We start from the raw sequence: 16,790 nt of genomic DNA on the forward strand, positions 1-16,790 counted from the left end.
TTGCCGAAGGTGAACTCATATTTTCATCGCGCTCAGGAATTAATCCTTCCTGACTTCTGTCCGTCGCCCAAGTACCAACGTGAGAGGGATTGGCACACCCTTGACGTGCGCAGGGCTCTCCGGCGTTATATTCGCAGGACTGAGTCGTTCCGGAAAACGGAGGCCCTTTTGATTTCTTTCCATCCAAGATCCTTGGGCCAAAAAATATCTCCATCGACCGTGGGCAGGTGGATTAAGGCGTGCATCTCCACTGCTTATGAGAATCAGGCCAGGCAGGTCCCAGCTGGGATCTTGCCTCACTCTACTCGTAGTGCAGCAACGTCAGCCGCTTGGGCGACTCAGGCATCTGTTGCTGACATCTGCCGGGCTGCCACCTGGTCCTCGGTGACACCTTTTATCAGACACTATAGGGTGGATTCATTTGCCTCGGCTGAGGCTTCCTTTGGCCGTCGTGTCCTGCAGAGCGTTCTGGGGACGCAGGACTCCGGGGGCCTTTAGTTTCCCACCCTTATTTCTGAGCTTGGGTATATCCCAGCTATGGACTGCAGGAGCAGTACTCTGGAAAACGAACATTGTCTTACCTGAATGTTCCTTTTCGGAGTACTGCGACTGCAGTCCATTCCCTCCCTTGTTTTTTTGTATGGCTTTTGTTTATGGACTACTGGTGTCCGGGCCATTCTGGACTTATTGTGATTGTCGACCTATTGGCTTTCCTTGGACTGTCTTAGGTGGTCGCGCCTTCGTTCAAAGACTGGTGCATTATGGGAGCAGGGGGCGTGGCCACAGGGCGAAGAGAGATATGTCTAAAAATATCACCCAGTCAAAAGGAACTGATGATGAAGAAACCCAGCTATGGACTGCAGTCGCAGTACTCCGAAAAGGAACATTCAGGTAAGACAATGTTCGTTTTCACTTAATGTCCACATGATTCACTTAACTAGTGCTTTGCTTAATGATTGTGGTAAAAATGGTTGCTTGTGTTGATGTAATGAGTCCAGACTAATTCCCTGCTGGAGCCCTCCTCCTGACAGAGATGGTTCCTCTCCAACAAATTACAGCCAAAAATTTATTGTTTTTCCAGGACTGAAAGCAGTTAGATACATTTGGATGAAATTGGGAAAGGAATTCGGGATTTCATGAAAATTTGTTTCATGGTTAATGATACTTCAAAAACCTTTGAGAGTCACAAGAAGAATATAGTCTGCCTAAACCCTTTGAATGCTAATATATTCAGAAAACTCCACATGGATGGCTGAGAATCTTCATCAATATATTCAAATAAACATTTGCTATGTTCTCATTTTAACCAGATGTATTGCATCTTCAGTCATTCCTATAGTTTTCTTAAAACTAAGCTGACGAATCAGTTTTGATAGTAATTAAATAATGTTATTAAAGTAAATATTTAATAAGTCACAAGAAGTTTGGAATGGAGAATTGGTGCTATTCACCAAGTCTATTGCTCTCTGGTTTTTAAAAAGTTTGGAAATACACCAGTGTAACAGATACCAAAAGCTGGCTTGGCAAAATGTGTGAATTTTCAGCCTGAACTGGCTGTCCATCAAAGAACAATATGATTTTGTATGGCCAAGGTTCAATTTGTTGTTTAAAAACTGAGTTGTTATACATATTGTGTGTCTATGTGTATATGCGCACTTTTTTATTTAGTTCTTCTTCTCATATGTTCCATTTTGGGTATTTTTGTTTTATTAAAGTAATAAAATAAAAAGTTAATATAACATGTTTCTCTTTTTTCTTTTTTGCACAAGTAACATGTAAAAACTACTAAACATTATAGAAGATGAAGTTATTGCATGCCACAATTATATATGCATAATATATTTTATATTCTGTCTTAAAATTATTACAAGTAGCAGATTGATTTGCTTATCATCAAGCCCATCAAAAAGTTTTGAGGGATGTGAACGTTTATGTAATACCTCTCTTGTGCTGTTATATTTTTAGTAATATTTGTTCTTCGGTTTTTTTCTCTTTAAGATATATGGGTTGTTCAGCATGTTCCACTTCTTTTAGGTGGGAATTTAGAATGTTATTTTCTTTTCCAGGACTTAGGCTATTTAAGACACCATTAATTTAACTCCAAATCAGTGACCTAGCTATGTTGCTGAAATAATACACAAGTATTACAAATTGATGACTAAATAAGTAATTCTCTGCCCAAAAAGTTAAGTATCAAAAATCACCAATTGTCCTTATTTTGCCAAAAATATGTTATTAGTTATGCTACTGTCTTCTAAATCACGATTTGTTTTATGCAATAATTTGAAAATTCTTTTTTTTTTCATCTTGCAGACGTTCCATCTTCAGATCAACCTGACTTGTTTCTAAAGAAACTTCAGCAGTGTTGTGTTATTTTTGACTTCATGGACACACTGTCAGATCTTAAAATGAAAGAATACAAACGTTCAACTCTTAATGAACTTGTGGATTACATTACAATAAGCAGAGGGTGTTTGACTGAGCAGACTTACCCTGAAGTAGTTAGAATGGTAAGTTATTTTTTAAGAAAATCATAAATGCTTTATAGATACCATTATTTGGTAAGCAGGTTTAATAAGAATATTACATCTCTGTTAGTATTCCATATTAGTCTTTTCAAATGCAAAACAGGGAAGGAATTTAAATTGCAGTTGTTCTTAATTTCAGATAAATAATATGCCTAGTAGAAGAAGTGGGGGAATATAAAGGCATCTTTTATTCTTAGCTTATTTATATCCAGGGCTTTTATGTTAATTTGCTACAATTCAGAAAGATTTTATGCTTTATTTAAACACCACGTAGTATTTTGATTATTTTAGGAAAAAAATAATGTTCATCTGTGAGGTTAAGAAATTTTCTGTGCTGGCTATAATTATAAATCAGTGTTTTTAAAGTGTAGTTTCAATTGCATCTTGTATTATTATTTTGATTTGCAAAGTAGTGAGATTCCATTAGACTGATCTCCAGGTAACCAAAAATAATCTTGATTGCTGTATAGTAATTAACAATTTGGGACCTGAAATCATTTCTGGATACTTAAGGGTCTACTAACTGGAAATGCTTTAATAAAGTCATTGCTTTATACCAGATTTAGCTGGTGCAAAAGCTATTCATTTTTCTGAAAAAGCGTATCCCTAGCCAGAAATATTCATATAATAGTAATTTGTAGACTCAGTCTTTAGTGAACTATATGTGGGATTAACTTTAAAACATATCTGGAGAATTATTTTGTGGATGCAATCCACTACTTCTCTACAAGGAAAAGGACTATTTGGAAAAATGATAGTACATGTTATTTTCTTTAACAGATTAACAGAGTTGGAAGGGACATTGTAGGTCAACTAGTCCAACCCCCAGCCAAACCAGGAGACCCTACATCTCTCTTTCTGAGAAATGACAATCCAGTCTTTTCTTATTACAGATATGGACTGGCACATATTAGTTGTTATATTTTTCCTGATTATAATGATGAACAGCTGTTTTGGTGCCAGGCCAGTATCACTATGTTGCTGTTATGGGCATCTGCTAAGTTATCTCTATAACTGCAGATGTTCTTCAGAAAACTTTTTACTTTAGAAGAACAGAAGTGTGTGCGTAACTCAGAATCCCATCTTCCCTACATATCTTTTCCCCAAAGTTATGTTGCACATAGCAGATTTTTAACAAATATTCTGTATATAATTTGAGCATATACTATAAGATCTTTGTTTTTTTCATAGAAAGGAGGAATTTTAAAATAGAATTCTAGAAAAATATTTCTGTCTAATCCAGAAATAACTTGAACTAAGATGAAGTTGGGTATCTTTATTTTGAAAAAAGTAAAAATATAACAATATGGATAACCAAAATATTAGCTTATTTTCCTTGGCCATTTTTTGATAATGATTTGGTGATATTATATTTGACTGTTGAATTAAAGAAATATTCTTCTTCCCTGATTTTTTTATCATATAAATCGCCAATAAATAAAGGTTTTCTTATTATAGCATTAGTTTTTTCTTCATGTTAATATGATTTGGCATCATCTGAATAGTGAAAAAGATCTAAAGGCAAAGCAAATAGTAAAAGAAGCCATGTGCAATAACTACTTGTTTCAACTAGAATATACTTGCATCTATATACATAGAACTATACAAGAATGAACTTAACGTCCCTGATAACCACGATAGGTTGGTCACTGACCTCGAGCCAGACATCCTAGAATGGTGGCGAACCTTTTACTTACCAAGTGTCGAACAGGAACGCGCTTCGCGCCCTGCGTGTGCTCGTGTGCCATCTGAGGTAACGTGCGGCTTCTCCCCATGTGCTGTGCGTGCAACTGCACCATCTGCGCATATGCACAGCTTTTGCACATGTGCATAACGCACGCTCCGTGCACAACCGCACCATATGCACATGCACACAGCTTTCACACGCAAACGCAGTGTGCGTATGCATGCACAATCTCGCATGCATGCGCAAACATGCGCACATGTACAGGAGAGCTCCGAAGACCAGCTGGGTCCCCTGAATTGCACGCATGTGCACCAGAGGCCTGAACACCAGCTGGAGCACGCGCACATGCGCAGTTTCAGGTGAGCTTGGCAACGGCTCACGTGCCCGGAAAAATGGCTCTGCATGCCACTTCCGGCACACGTGCCATAGGTTCGCCAACATGGTCCTAGAATGAGAAGTCAAATGGGCCGTAGGAATTCTGAGCAACAACAAAGCTAGTGAAGGTGACAGTATTCCAGCTGAGCTATTCAAAATCTTAAAAGACGATGCAGTAAAAGTGCTACACTCAATTTGCCAGCAAATTTGGAAAACTCAGCAGTGGCCACAGGATTGGAGAAGGTCAGTTTACATTCCAATTCCAAAGAAAGGCAATGCCAAAGAATGTTCAAAGTATCGCGCCATTGCACTAATTTCACATGCTAGTAAAGTTATGCTTAAAATCCTACAAGCTAGGCTTCAGCAGTATGTGGATTGAGAACTACCAGAAGTACAGGCAGGATTTCGAAGAGGCAGAGGAACTAGAGATCAAATTGCCAACATACGCTGGATCATGGAGAAAGCTAGGGAGTTTCAGAAAAACATCTACTTCTGCTTCATTGACTACGCTAAAGCCTTTGATTGTGTGGATCACAACAAATTGTGGCAAGTTCTTAAAAGAGATGGGAGTACCAGACCATCTTATTTGTCTCTTGAGAAATCTATATGCGTGTCAAGAAGCAACAGTGAGAACTGGATATGGAACCACTGATTGGTTCAAAATTGGGAAAGGAGTCCGGCAAGGCGGTATACTGTCGCCCTGCCTATTTAACTTATATGCAGAGCACATCATGAGAAAGGCAGGACTAGATGAATCAAAAGTTGGAATTGCCGGGAGAAATATCAACAACCTCAGATATGCAGATGATACCACTCTAATGGCAGAAAGTGAAGAGGAACTAAAGAGCCTCTTGATGCAGGTGAAGAAGGAGAGTGTAGAAGTTGGCTTGAAACTCAACATTAAGAAAACTTAAGATCATGGCATCCGGCCTCTCAATTCCTGGCAAATAGATGGGGAAGAAATGGAGGTAATGATAGATTTTATTTTCCTGGGCTCCAAGATCACTGCAGATGGGGACTGAAACCAAGAAATTAAAAGACGCTTGCTCCTGGGGAGGAAAGCTATGGCAAATCTAGATAGCTTACTAAAAAGCGGAGACATCACCCTGCTAACAAAAGTGCATAATCAGGGCTATGGTTTCCCAGTTGCAATATATGGCTGTGAAAGTTGGACCATAAGAAAGGCTGAGCACCAAAGAGTTGAGGCCTTTGAACTAGGTTGCTGGAGAAGACTCCTGCAAGTCCCTTGGACTGCAAGGCGATCAAATCGGTCAGTCCTAGAGGAGATCAACCCTGACTGCTCTTTAGAAGGCCAGATCCTGAAGATGAAACTCAAATACTTTGGCCACCTAATGAGAAGAAAGGACTCACTGGAGAAGAACCTAATGCTGGGAAGGATTGAGGGCAAAAGAAGAATGGGATGTCAGAGAATGAGGTGGCTGGATGGAGTCACTGAAGCAGTAGGTGTGAGCTTAAATGGACTCCAGAGGATGGTAGAGGACAGGAAAGCCTGGAAGAACGTTGTCCATGGGGTCGCGATGGGTCGGACATGACTTTGCAACTAACAACAACAAAAACCTGTATACACATTAATACCCTTAAAAGCTAAAATCAGACCTTCAACATTGATTGAAAATTACAGTAATAAAAACTGGCAGTTTTCCTACAGTTTCAGCAGTATGTTACCTGGAGGCATTATACTGAATTTTTAATTTAATGATTATACTTTGTATGTAATGTCTGTACATAAAGAATGCTTTGCCATTTATGGAATTTTCTGGTAGAAGGTCAGCATATTTTTATACCAATTGGTTGAACTTGGTCTTTGAATACTATATAGATAGTTCTCCACTTACAGCCACAACTGAGACCTGACCCAATTTTACAACCATTTTTACTGTGCTCCTTAAGCAAATTAAGTTGGTAATTAAATTAAATCTGGCTTCCCTCATAGACTTTGCTTTTCGGAAGTTAGCTAGGAAGGTCAAAAACTGTAATTACATAACTGCAGAATTCTGCAGCCATGGTAAACACAAACTGGTTGCCAAACATCCAAATTAGGATTGCACGACTGTGGGGTGTTATAATAGTTGTAATTTTGAAGATAGGTCATAAGTTACTTTTTCCAGTTATAACTCTGAACTGTTAAGCAAATGGTTGTAAGTGAAGGACTATCTATATTTTATAAAATGGCAAGTTGGATCAGAATAAATTAAATCTAAACTCATTAACAGTTTAGTTAAAACAACTCAATTAATATAGTTTCTCCCCAGTTAATAATTTTCCTCTTTTTTTAAGGATTCTAATTTGGTAAGAACTTTTGGGGCCGTGGGGCTCATGTTGAAAGTTTTTGGTGTGCTAGCAACCACAGGCTAATAACTTTTTCTAGCACCATCATAAGTCTAAGCCATCAATCATTCAACCTGGATGTCAAAATGTTAGCCTCAGTGTTAGCACTTTATAAATATTAATCCTGTAAACAGTATACTTATTTGATTTCTGGTGCGTCAATTGACAAACATTCCTATGAGAGATGTAACAGTCTGCTTCAAGAATTGCAAGAAAACCCTCCATCCAATGATACATATTTATTCTAAAAAATATTTCATTTTGAGTAAGGGTCTATATCAGGTATTTTAAATAGTACAATTTTTACAGAATGTTTAAAATGTTATTTCCATAAACAAAAAGTTTTGATTATTGCTCATGTAACAGGGTTCCCCCTTTACCTGAAATTATCTCCAGAAATCTTAATTTTTCACTCTTTTGTCAGTGATTGGCAATATTAAGTAGAAAAGTAGAAAGTACTTTCTCTAGCCATTTCCCCCCTTTTTCTTGCATCATATACCCATGTTTTCCAGAAAATAAGACCCTGTCTTATATATTTTTTTGCCACCAAAAAAGGCACTAGGTCTTATTTTCGGGGGTAGGGGGGAGGATGTTGTCCACTGACTCACCTCACTTGTGCGCATCGCCCTGGGCCTTTTTTTCACTATCAGAGGCCTTCAGGAACTTCTTCGACCGGTAAGGCCATCAAGGCTTTCCTGAAGGATTCTGTAGCCAATGACAGAGCTCTGGATCGATCGGCTACAGAGGCCTTCAGGAAAGCCTTGTCGGCTGCAGCAAAAGAAATGGGCCGAGGTGTGCGAGGCCTGGCTGCAATTATCCAAAGATAAGTAGTAAGGCAGCTCCCTCCATCCCCACCCTAGCTTAATTTTTACCTGTGCATCCTGCAGTGGGCGGGGTTTTAATTAGGGCTTATTTTGGGAGTAGGACTTATATAGGGCGAATGTAAAAATCAAGCTAGGACTTACTTTCTGAGTAGGTTGTTTTTTCGGGGAAACACGGTATCAAATTACTTTTCTGATAGTTTAAAATAGAGGCTATTTCTGCTCCTCAGAAGCATGCCTCATTGTTGATTCTTTATTTGGAGGTGGGGAGGAAAATTTAAGGACATACAATTCAGATTAGATATATGATTTATGTAGAATGGTCGTTGCTTACCTGAACGACCCTTTTATACTCGACGTTCAGACACTCCTCAGTCTGGGTTACGATCACTCCTATTTGCACAGCTGAGTGTCAATCAAATCCCTCTGGAGCTGCATCCTCCTCACTTCCTGCTTCCTCCTCAGACTTTTCACGAAGACAACTTGGCTCAATAGCAGCAGGATCGACCATTAGAAACTCCATCAGGTAGACACACAGGAAGCAGACAGCTACAGAGGGAGAAAAAGCAAACCTCCACCAAAGCCAGGCACGGCCAAGAAAGGGAGGGACGGAGTGTCTGAACGTCGAGTATAAAAGGGTCGTTCAGGTAAGCAACGACCATTTTCCTACTCGCCGTTCAGACACTCCTCAGTCTGGGATATACCCAAGTTAGAAAGAAAGGGAGGGAATTAAGCCGTAGACTGGCCTTGTGGAGAGATTACAGCCTGTAATACCCTTCTGCCAAAGGCAGCATCTGCAGAAGCAAACTTATCCAGCCTATAGTGACTTACAAAGGATGAAAGGGAAGACCATGTGGCCGCCCGGCAAATATCATCTACCGAAGCTTGGGTAGCCCAAGCCGCAGAGGTTGCGGCGCTACGGGTAGAATGGGGCAATATACCACCCGGGACAGGGGCCTCTCTTAATTCATATGCCTTAGAAATACAGGCTTTGAGCCACCTTCCTACTGTGGTTGAAGAAACCTTCTGACCCAGGGAAGAGGGAAGGAAGGACACCAACAGAGCCTCAGTCTTTCGAAAAGGGGCAGTCCTTTTAAGATATCTTCTCAATGCCCGTCTCACATCTAGAGTATGCCACCGCTTCTCAGCAGGATGACGCGGGTTCGGGCAAAAGTTAGGCAAGACGAGTTCTTGGGCTCGATGAAAACGAGTATTCACTTTGGGAACGAAAGCCGGGTCGAGGCATAGAACAACCCGGTCAGGATAGAAGACGCAGAGATCACTTCTCATGGACAAGGCAGCAATTTCGGATACTCTGCGCGCCGAAGTTATTGCTAACAAAAAGGCCATTTTTAAAGACAAGTAGCGTAGACTGGACGAAGCGATGGGTTCGAACGGTGGACCCGTCAAGGCCTGCAACACCAAGGTAAGGTCCCATGTGGGGTAGCGATGAATCGGTGGAGGCCGCAAGTTTGAGACCCCTTGGAGGAAAGAACGGATCCTGGGGTCCTGAGACAGAGGAACACGAGATTCTCCTGACAGGACAGTGGCTAGAGCCGCCACCTGTCGGCGTAGAGTCGCGCGGGCCAAGCCCTTGGAGAAACCCGCATGCAGAAAACACAGAATGTCCGGAACAGAAGCAGTTGTGGGATCTACGTGATGATCTCCGCACCAACTCGTGAAGGCAGTCCATGAGGCGTTATAAATACGAATCGTTGATGGTCTTCGAGCTGCCTGAATAATGGAGATAACGTCGTCAGACAGATTGTCCTTGATGAGCTTTATGCGCTCAAATGCCACACGGCTAATCGAAGCCATTCTGGTTCCGGATGACGGATGGCTCCTTGAGTTAGTACTATTTTGTCGGGTGGAATCCTCCACGGCGGCTCGACCGATAAGTTCTTGAGGTCGGCGAACCACTCTCGACGGGGCCAATATGGTGCTACTAGTAGAAGGTTCGCCCGTTCGTGAATGACCTTCCGCACTACCTTGGAGATGACAGGAAGGGGAGGGAAGGCATAAAGAAGGCCCCGGGGCCACTGACTCCGAAGAGCATCCAGCCCCTCCGCTGCTGGGCATGGATAGCGGGAAAAGAATCTCAGCAATTGGGTGTTCTTTGCCGTCACAAACAGGTCCACTAGAGGAAGGCCGAACCTCCTGGACAGGTCCTGGAACAAGCCGGGGTCCAACCTCCACTCGGCATGATCTATTTGGTCTCTGCTGAGCCAATCTGCTTCTCGATTGAGAGTCCCCGAGATGTGTTCGGCTTTTATCGACGAGAGGTGGAGCTCCGCCCATGACAGAAGACGCTCCGTCTCCTGCATCAGTGTCCAGGAGCGGGTCCCCCCTTGTTTGTTGATATGGGCCTTGGTGGCCACATTGTCCGTTAGAATTAGAAGGTCCTGGCGATGTACCAGGCGTTTGAAGTGTATCAGGGCGAGACGGACCGCTCTGAGCTCTAGCCAATTTATATTGTGCAGCTTTTCCGCCGATGACCAGGCACCTTGGGCTAGCTGACGGTCGAGGTGAGCCCCCCAGCCTCGCAGACTTGCGTCCGTGGTCAACACCATCCGAGCTGGTTCGAGAAATGGAGAACCCTTGTTGAGGGCCGGAGACAGCCACCACCTCAGGGAAAGGCGAACTGGAGCTGGAACCTTCACCTTGAGAAGAGACTCCGCTCGACCTTGTCTCTGGTAAGGGAGCAGGAACCATTGGAGGCGACGAAGATGGAAACGCGCCCACGGAACAATGTCTATGCAAGATATCAACTTCCCCAGAAGCTGGGAGAGAGACAGTAAGGTCACAGTCCGGTGTAGTAAGACTTGAGATGTCAGTTCCCGAATGCTGGCTTGTCTGTCGGGAGATAGGGAGACCACACACAGTGCCGAATCTATTGTTGCTCCGAGATGCAGGATACTCGATGTGGGAATAAGATGGCTTTTGGCAAGATTCAAAGTGAACCCGTGGTTTTGGAGGGACTGAAGTACTAGCTCCCGGTCCTGGGTCGCCTGTTCGGGAGAAGACGACAGGATCAAAATGTCGTCGAGGTAGCACGCCAGACGAACAGGAACCTTTCTGAGCGACGCCGCTACTGCCGCTAACAACTTTGTAAACGTCCTCGGAGCGGACGAAAGGCCGAAAGGCATCGCCCGATATTGAAAATGGTGGTCTCCAAACGCAAACCGGAGGAACATCCTGTGCGACTGATGAATAGGGACGTGCAGGTACGCTTCCTTTAGATCTACAGATTGCATCAGATCTCCCCGACGAATGCAGCCCAGCAGAGACTTGAGGGAATGCATTTTGAACCGACGGTACAAAATGTGTTGATTGAGACGTCGAAGGTTCAAAATACCTCTCCAATCGCCCGAGGATTTCGGTACCAGGAATAGTGTTGAATAAAAGCCGGTTTTGAGTTGATCCAATGGAACCTGTTCTATGGCCTGGATTTGCAACAGATGGTGAATTTCGAGTAACAGAAGAGATCGCTTCTCCAGCTGAAGTGGCCAAGGGCATTGAAGGTAAAAGTCCTGTGGTATGTTGGTGAATTCCAAACGTAACCCTTCGGTGACAGTTTGGACAATCCAGGCATCCGAGGTGGTAGATGGCCACAGGTGAGAGAATGCCTGGAGCCTGCCCCCGATTGGGACCAGAGGCGGTGAGTCACTTACCACGCCTGGAAAAGTGGCCCGCCGACTGTCTGAAAGGTCGCCTGAAGTTGGATTGTCGGCGACCGCGGTCACGAAAGGGCGCCCTGTCCGAAGTTGACTGGTACTGGGACTGCGAAGATCTGTAGTAAGAGGCGCCCCCGGCACCTTGGTCTTGTCGAAAGGGCTGTCGATTATAAGGAACATAGCGCCTGTCCTGACGTCGGAAAGACGTGGGTAACACCTTCTTCTTATCCCTATTCTCGACCAGCACAGAGTCCAGGGATGAGCCAAATAAGGCAGGGCCCTTGTAAGGGGCAGCAGTCAAGCGCCATTTGGACTTGGCGTCAGCTCTCCAGTTACGGAGCCACAAGAGGCGTCTTGAAGATACAGTCGAAGCTAAGGCCCTGGAAGCGAACTTAGCTGCGTCTAAAGACGCGTCAGCCGAATATTCAGCAGCTGCGACCAGTTTGGCCAGGTCCTGCTGTAATCGTGCCTCCGGGGGAAGCCTGTCCTTCAATTGACGCAACCACACCAGCGATGCCCGATTAAAGAATGATGAGGAGGTTGCAGCACGAATGGCCCAAGCCGCCGCTTGGTGTGTTTTGCGAAACCCCATTTCGGCTCGTTTGTCCTCAAACTTGAGGCCATCCCCCGCCTCACCTACCAGGATGGAAGACGATGTAAGACTCGCTACCGGATCATCAATTGAAGGTAACTGCAGGAGGGCATCCAGCGCAGGAGCCGAGGCATAGAGCTTTCGATCAAATGAATTCGGACCCGACAACGAGGCGGGGCGGTCCCAAGGCTTTTGAACAACCTGGCAGAAAAGATCCGGACAGGGCACAAAGTCCTCATCAGGTTGAGGTAGATTGAACAAGTTACTGTTGGGGCCAGATGGAGTAGAAGAAGAGGAGCCCTGAAGAGGTGTGGAATCCATATTAGTGGCAGCTTTTGCCTTGCGTAGGAGAGAGCGAAACAAGGAAGGCTTAAATAGACCCGGAAAAGCCGGCTTGTCCTGAATTTCTTCTTCATCCTCTGACATCTCAAAATCTTCTAGGAAATCATCCTCCCGGGCTGATTCAGGCACAAGGCTACAGGCAACAGATTGCTGCTGAAGTTGTGCACCAGGGGGATGCATGGAAAAGGCAGAAGTAGTGGGGCACGTAGGAGCAGAGAAGGCACCAGAGGCTTGCTGCAACCCCATTTGATACATATGGGACATGGCCTGGGTAAAAAAGGACTGAAAATCCACAGGCTGAGGGAACCCTGGGCCCGCTTCAGGGCGGAGGCCGGCTGCAGTGGGTGTAAAGGTAGCTTCAGGACCTGGCCTAGAAGCTTGAGAAAAATGGCTTGCAAAACTAGAGGAGCGGGACCTTACACTGGTCCTTGACTGATTAGTCGCAGGCCTTGGAGCCTCCTGAGAGGTTGATGGGCCATCCTCCCTCAGACCACTGGCCAACAATTCTACATTATGAGAGGCCGAGGGCTCACAGGTCACCTCATGGCTCAAGCCTTCAGGAATTGGCCCTTGACCAGGGTCCTGGGCCCGTTGCCTAGCCTTATCAAACTGCTTTTCTAATGCTTTATGCCTCCTTTGGGCATCTTTATCTACTGTGGCAGATTTGGAGGACTTTGCCTGCCTGGAAGCCTTACATTTCTTCCCCCTAAGCTGTTTAGGGGAAGGTACTGGGGAGGGGAGGGACTCCTGTCCATATCAGAAGAAAGAGCACCTTCCTCCCTGTCATCCATGATCAATCACCCCAATGAATTATTAATTAATTAATTAATTAATTAATTGTAAATAGAACTTATCAATTCTATATATATGATTGTATATTGGTAATATAAATTGTAATATATATATCTATATGCTCTTTTTTTTTTTTTATTTATTTATTTTTTTTTTTATTTTTTTTTTTTTTTAATTGTAATAAATGCAAGAAAAAACTACAAGCACAACCAGTTCATCAAGATAGCAAGGCAGCAGCCCCCTTTTTTTTTTTTTTTTTTAATAAGAATGTAAATTAATTTAAGCAATGTGTACTTCCCTGAACTTGCAGGCACCCCTCTGCAGGCCGTTGTGAATTGCAGGTACGATCAGGACAGCGTCCCCACCTGCCAGCCACCTAGCGACCCTGGAAACCAAAGCCCAGGTCGCTATGGCCACGGAGATCCAAAAACGTTGCCGATGATCAGGGCTCAAAATGGCGGCCCGCGAGGGGAAATTCCAGAAGTCCTAAGCCAGGCGAAACACAGCGCCTGCGGCCGGACTGAAGCTGCAGCCAAAGAGCAGTCACAATTTTCAAAGGCAGCTGATGAGTATGCCAGCCGGCAGGGACTCAAGCCGCTCGATCCAATGGCCACAAAGGCAAACCGGAGCCTCGCAAAGTGACTGGCAGCAAAATGGCGGCAATGGCAGCAATGGCGGGAAAACCGTTAGAAATAAAGCGCCAGCCAAGCCAAGCCGCAAGCGGCGGCCGGAGCCCCGAACCGCCGCTACGCGCTTAAACCTTCTCCAAACGAAGGCAAATGAAGCGCAGCACTTTTAGACAATAAATAAATAATATTTAGCCAATTCAGAAAGAAATAACTAAATTAAGAACGAAATGTAATCAAGAGAACAGACACTCGATGCTATTGCAATGGCTGAGTGAAAAAGTCTGAGGAGGAAGCAGGAAGTGAGGAGGATGCAGCTCCAGAGGGATTTGATTGACACTCAGCTGTGCAAATAGGAGTGATCGTAACCCAGACTGAGGAGTGTCTGAACGGCGAGTAGGAAAAAGTGTAATCCTTTCTATAACACAGAGGATAATATGTTCTGGTTTCCAGAATATTTAATCATTATTCTTTCAAGTGATTATCAGTCTCATTTTTCTCAGCTTTAATAGTTTTCTTAATTTTTAATATGTTTTAACAAATTAGAGTTGTCTTGATTACTATGATAAGGGCCAGCATTAATAGCAATAGCACTTAGACTTACATATCGCTTTACAGTACTTTTACAACCCTCTCTAAGCGGTTTGCAGAGTCAGCATATTGCCCCCAACAATCTGTTTTTTTTTTACTCACCTCAGAAGGATGGAAGGCTGAGTCAGTCTTGAGCCTGGTGAGATTCGATCTACCAAATTGCAAGCAGCCGGCAGTCAGCAGAAGTAGCCTGCAGTACTGCACTCTAACCACTGCGCCATCGTAGGAATCCTTCTTCATTTCTCCCAATGTGCCTAATTTGATTGATTCTGTTGTCCATGCCTAGTCAAATTTGTATGTATGAATAGCTGACATTGATCCTGTGAGATGGGTCTTAATTTATGGAAAACAGAACATAGATTATGTTAACAGCTATGTCCCAAAGAAAGATTAAATATATTATGGTATTTATTACTAATTATAAGGATTCTTTCTTCTGGAAATAACATGCTGTGTGAGATACATTCTAAAGATCTCAGTAAAAGTAATCTTGTTTTTACTAGCAGTATATTAGAATGCACCCTCTTGTGGTGAGGAAATGCAGAACAACTTATTCTTAGTCACTGTTTCTCAGTATCTGTGTTTTAATTGGAAGTGGTTGCTGTTTATTATATTTTATAAAAAATCTGAAGTGCCTATCAAATCCTGTGGCTATATTTCTTTTATTTACATATAGAAAAGCGTATGGATTATTATTCATTACTTTAAATTAATAATAAATTTTTAAGTACTCTATATTAATGCTGTACTTCTACAAGTGATAGCTTTTACTCAGTGTTGACTAATTTGATAAACTAGGCAGGGAATACCAATGTCATTGGCAAGACTGGTAAATTGGAAAAAATGTCTTGGAAAAAGGCAGTGACAGACTGGATCCTTAACAACAAAACTGCAAGATTGCAGTTGAGAGTCAAGTTCAAATTGAGGACACATTTACTTTTATGCTGTTATTAGGGTGTGTGTGTGTGTGTATAAAATTGTCCCACTATGTAATGAGTGTTTGATTCAAATCACAGTAAAACCATGGGAAAAATAAACATGATTGAAACGAAGAACAAAATAAATTACTTGAATAATAAAAATGGCATTAAAACTTGAAACTTTGGTAATATCATATACTTTTTATGATGCAATTAAAAGCTAGAAACAAGAGAGCCAAAGGAAGCAATGAGGAATTCCAGTCCTCAGTTTTTATGTATTAAAATGTAAATGAAAATTTGTTGTTTTCAAACTCATAGCATTAGTTATAGATGTATATGAGAGAGGACGAGACAGAGAGAGATGAGGGCTTCATTTCAAATCCTGATAAGGTTTTTGTGACATTTAAACATCTTAGTTCAATGTTTCCCAGACTGGGCAACTCTAAGATGTGTTGACGTTCCCCAGCCAGTCATGCTGGCTGATAAACCCTGTCCTACTGAAACTGAGAGTGAAATGACATCTTGAAAACCAGTGAAATGGGTTTTGAATGCAGTACAGTAGTCCTTAATTTATAATCAAAGTTGCAGTGACTGAAAAATGTGACTTAGAACCAGTCGTCATGCTGACAAAGTTTGCAGCATCCCCATGGTCACATAATCAAAATAGGGCACTTCGCAACCAGGATGTATTTATGACAGTTGGGTTGTCTCGGGTCATGTGATCGCTATTTACAATCTTCCCAACCAGCTTCTGATAAGCAAAGTCAATGGGGGAAGCCAGATTGGCTTAACAACCTCGTGATTCACTTAACAACTGAACATGTGTGATAAAAAGGTAGTAAAATCAGGTGTGATTCACTTCACATCTACCTTGCTTAACAATGGAAATTCTGGTCTCAATTGTGGACATAAGCTGAGAACAACCTGTACTCTCACTTGACCTGGATTAAAAATTAGGGTCCTTGGTGCCCCTCATTTCAACCCTGAGCTACAGATATTCTCTTTTATTGGATTAAGAATATGTGATACAAACATTTTCCTATTCTGTAGTGTAGCTTCTTCAGGCTGGAACTTAAAAGTGCTAATCAGTTTAGAGTATAGGTCCTCGATTTACAACAGTTCACTTAGTGACCATTTGAAGTTTCAACAGCACTGAAAAAAGTGACTTATGACCATTTTTCACACTTACGACTCTTCATGGTCTTGTGATTTACATTCGGATGCTTGACAACTGACTCACATTTATAACGGTTGCAGCGTCCTAGGGTCGTGATCACCTTTTGTGACCTTCTCACAAGCAAACTCAATGAGGAAACCAGATTCACTTAACAACTGTGTTACTAATTTAACAACTGCAGTGATTCACTTAACAAATGTAGTAAGAAAAGTCATAAAATGGGGCAAAACTCACTTAATAAATATCTCACTTAGCAACATAAATTTTGGGCTCAATTGTGCTTGTAAGTTGAGGACTACCTGTAGTAGCAAAAATG

General features: G+C 42.7%; 1 protein-coding gene across 2 annotated transcripts in view; it reads left to right on the forward strand.

Annotated features, from left to right (window-relative positions):
* Positions 1 to 16,790, forward strand: part of PPP2R5E (protein phosphatase 2 regulatory subunit B'epsilon) — an 85,272-nt gene that overhangs the window by 51,591 nt on the left and 16,891 nt on the right. For both annotated transcript variants that reach the window (XM_070942458.1, XM_070942467.1), the window contains exon 3: positions 2,314 to 2,510. In XM_070942458.1, the coding sequence (XP_070798559.1) occupies positions 2,314 to 2,510 (197 nt within the window). The remainder of the gene's footprint in view (positions 1 to 2,313; positions 2,511 to 16,790) is intronic.

The sequence above is a fragment of the Pituophis catenifer genome, unplaced genomic scaffold (assembly GCF_029215685.1).
Source record: "Pituophis catenifer annectens isolate HBS135680 unplaced genomic scaffold, rPitCat1.0.hap2 SCAF_1, whole genome shotgun sequence".
NCBI classification, from domain to species: domain Eukaryota; kingdom Metazoa; phylum Chordata; class Lepidosauria; order Squamata; family Colubridae; genus Pituophis; species Pituophis catenifer.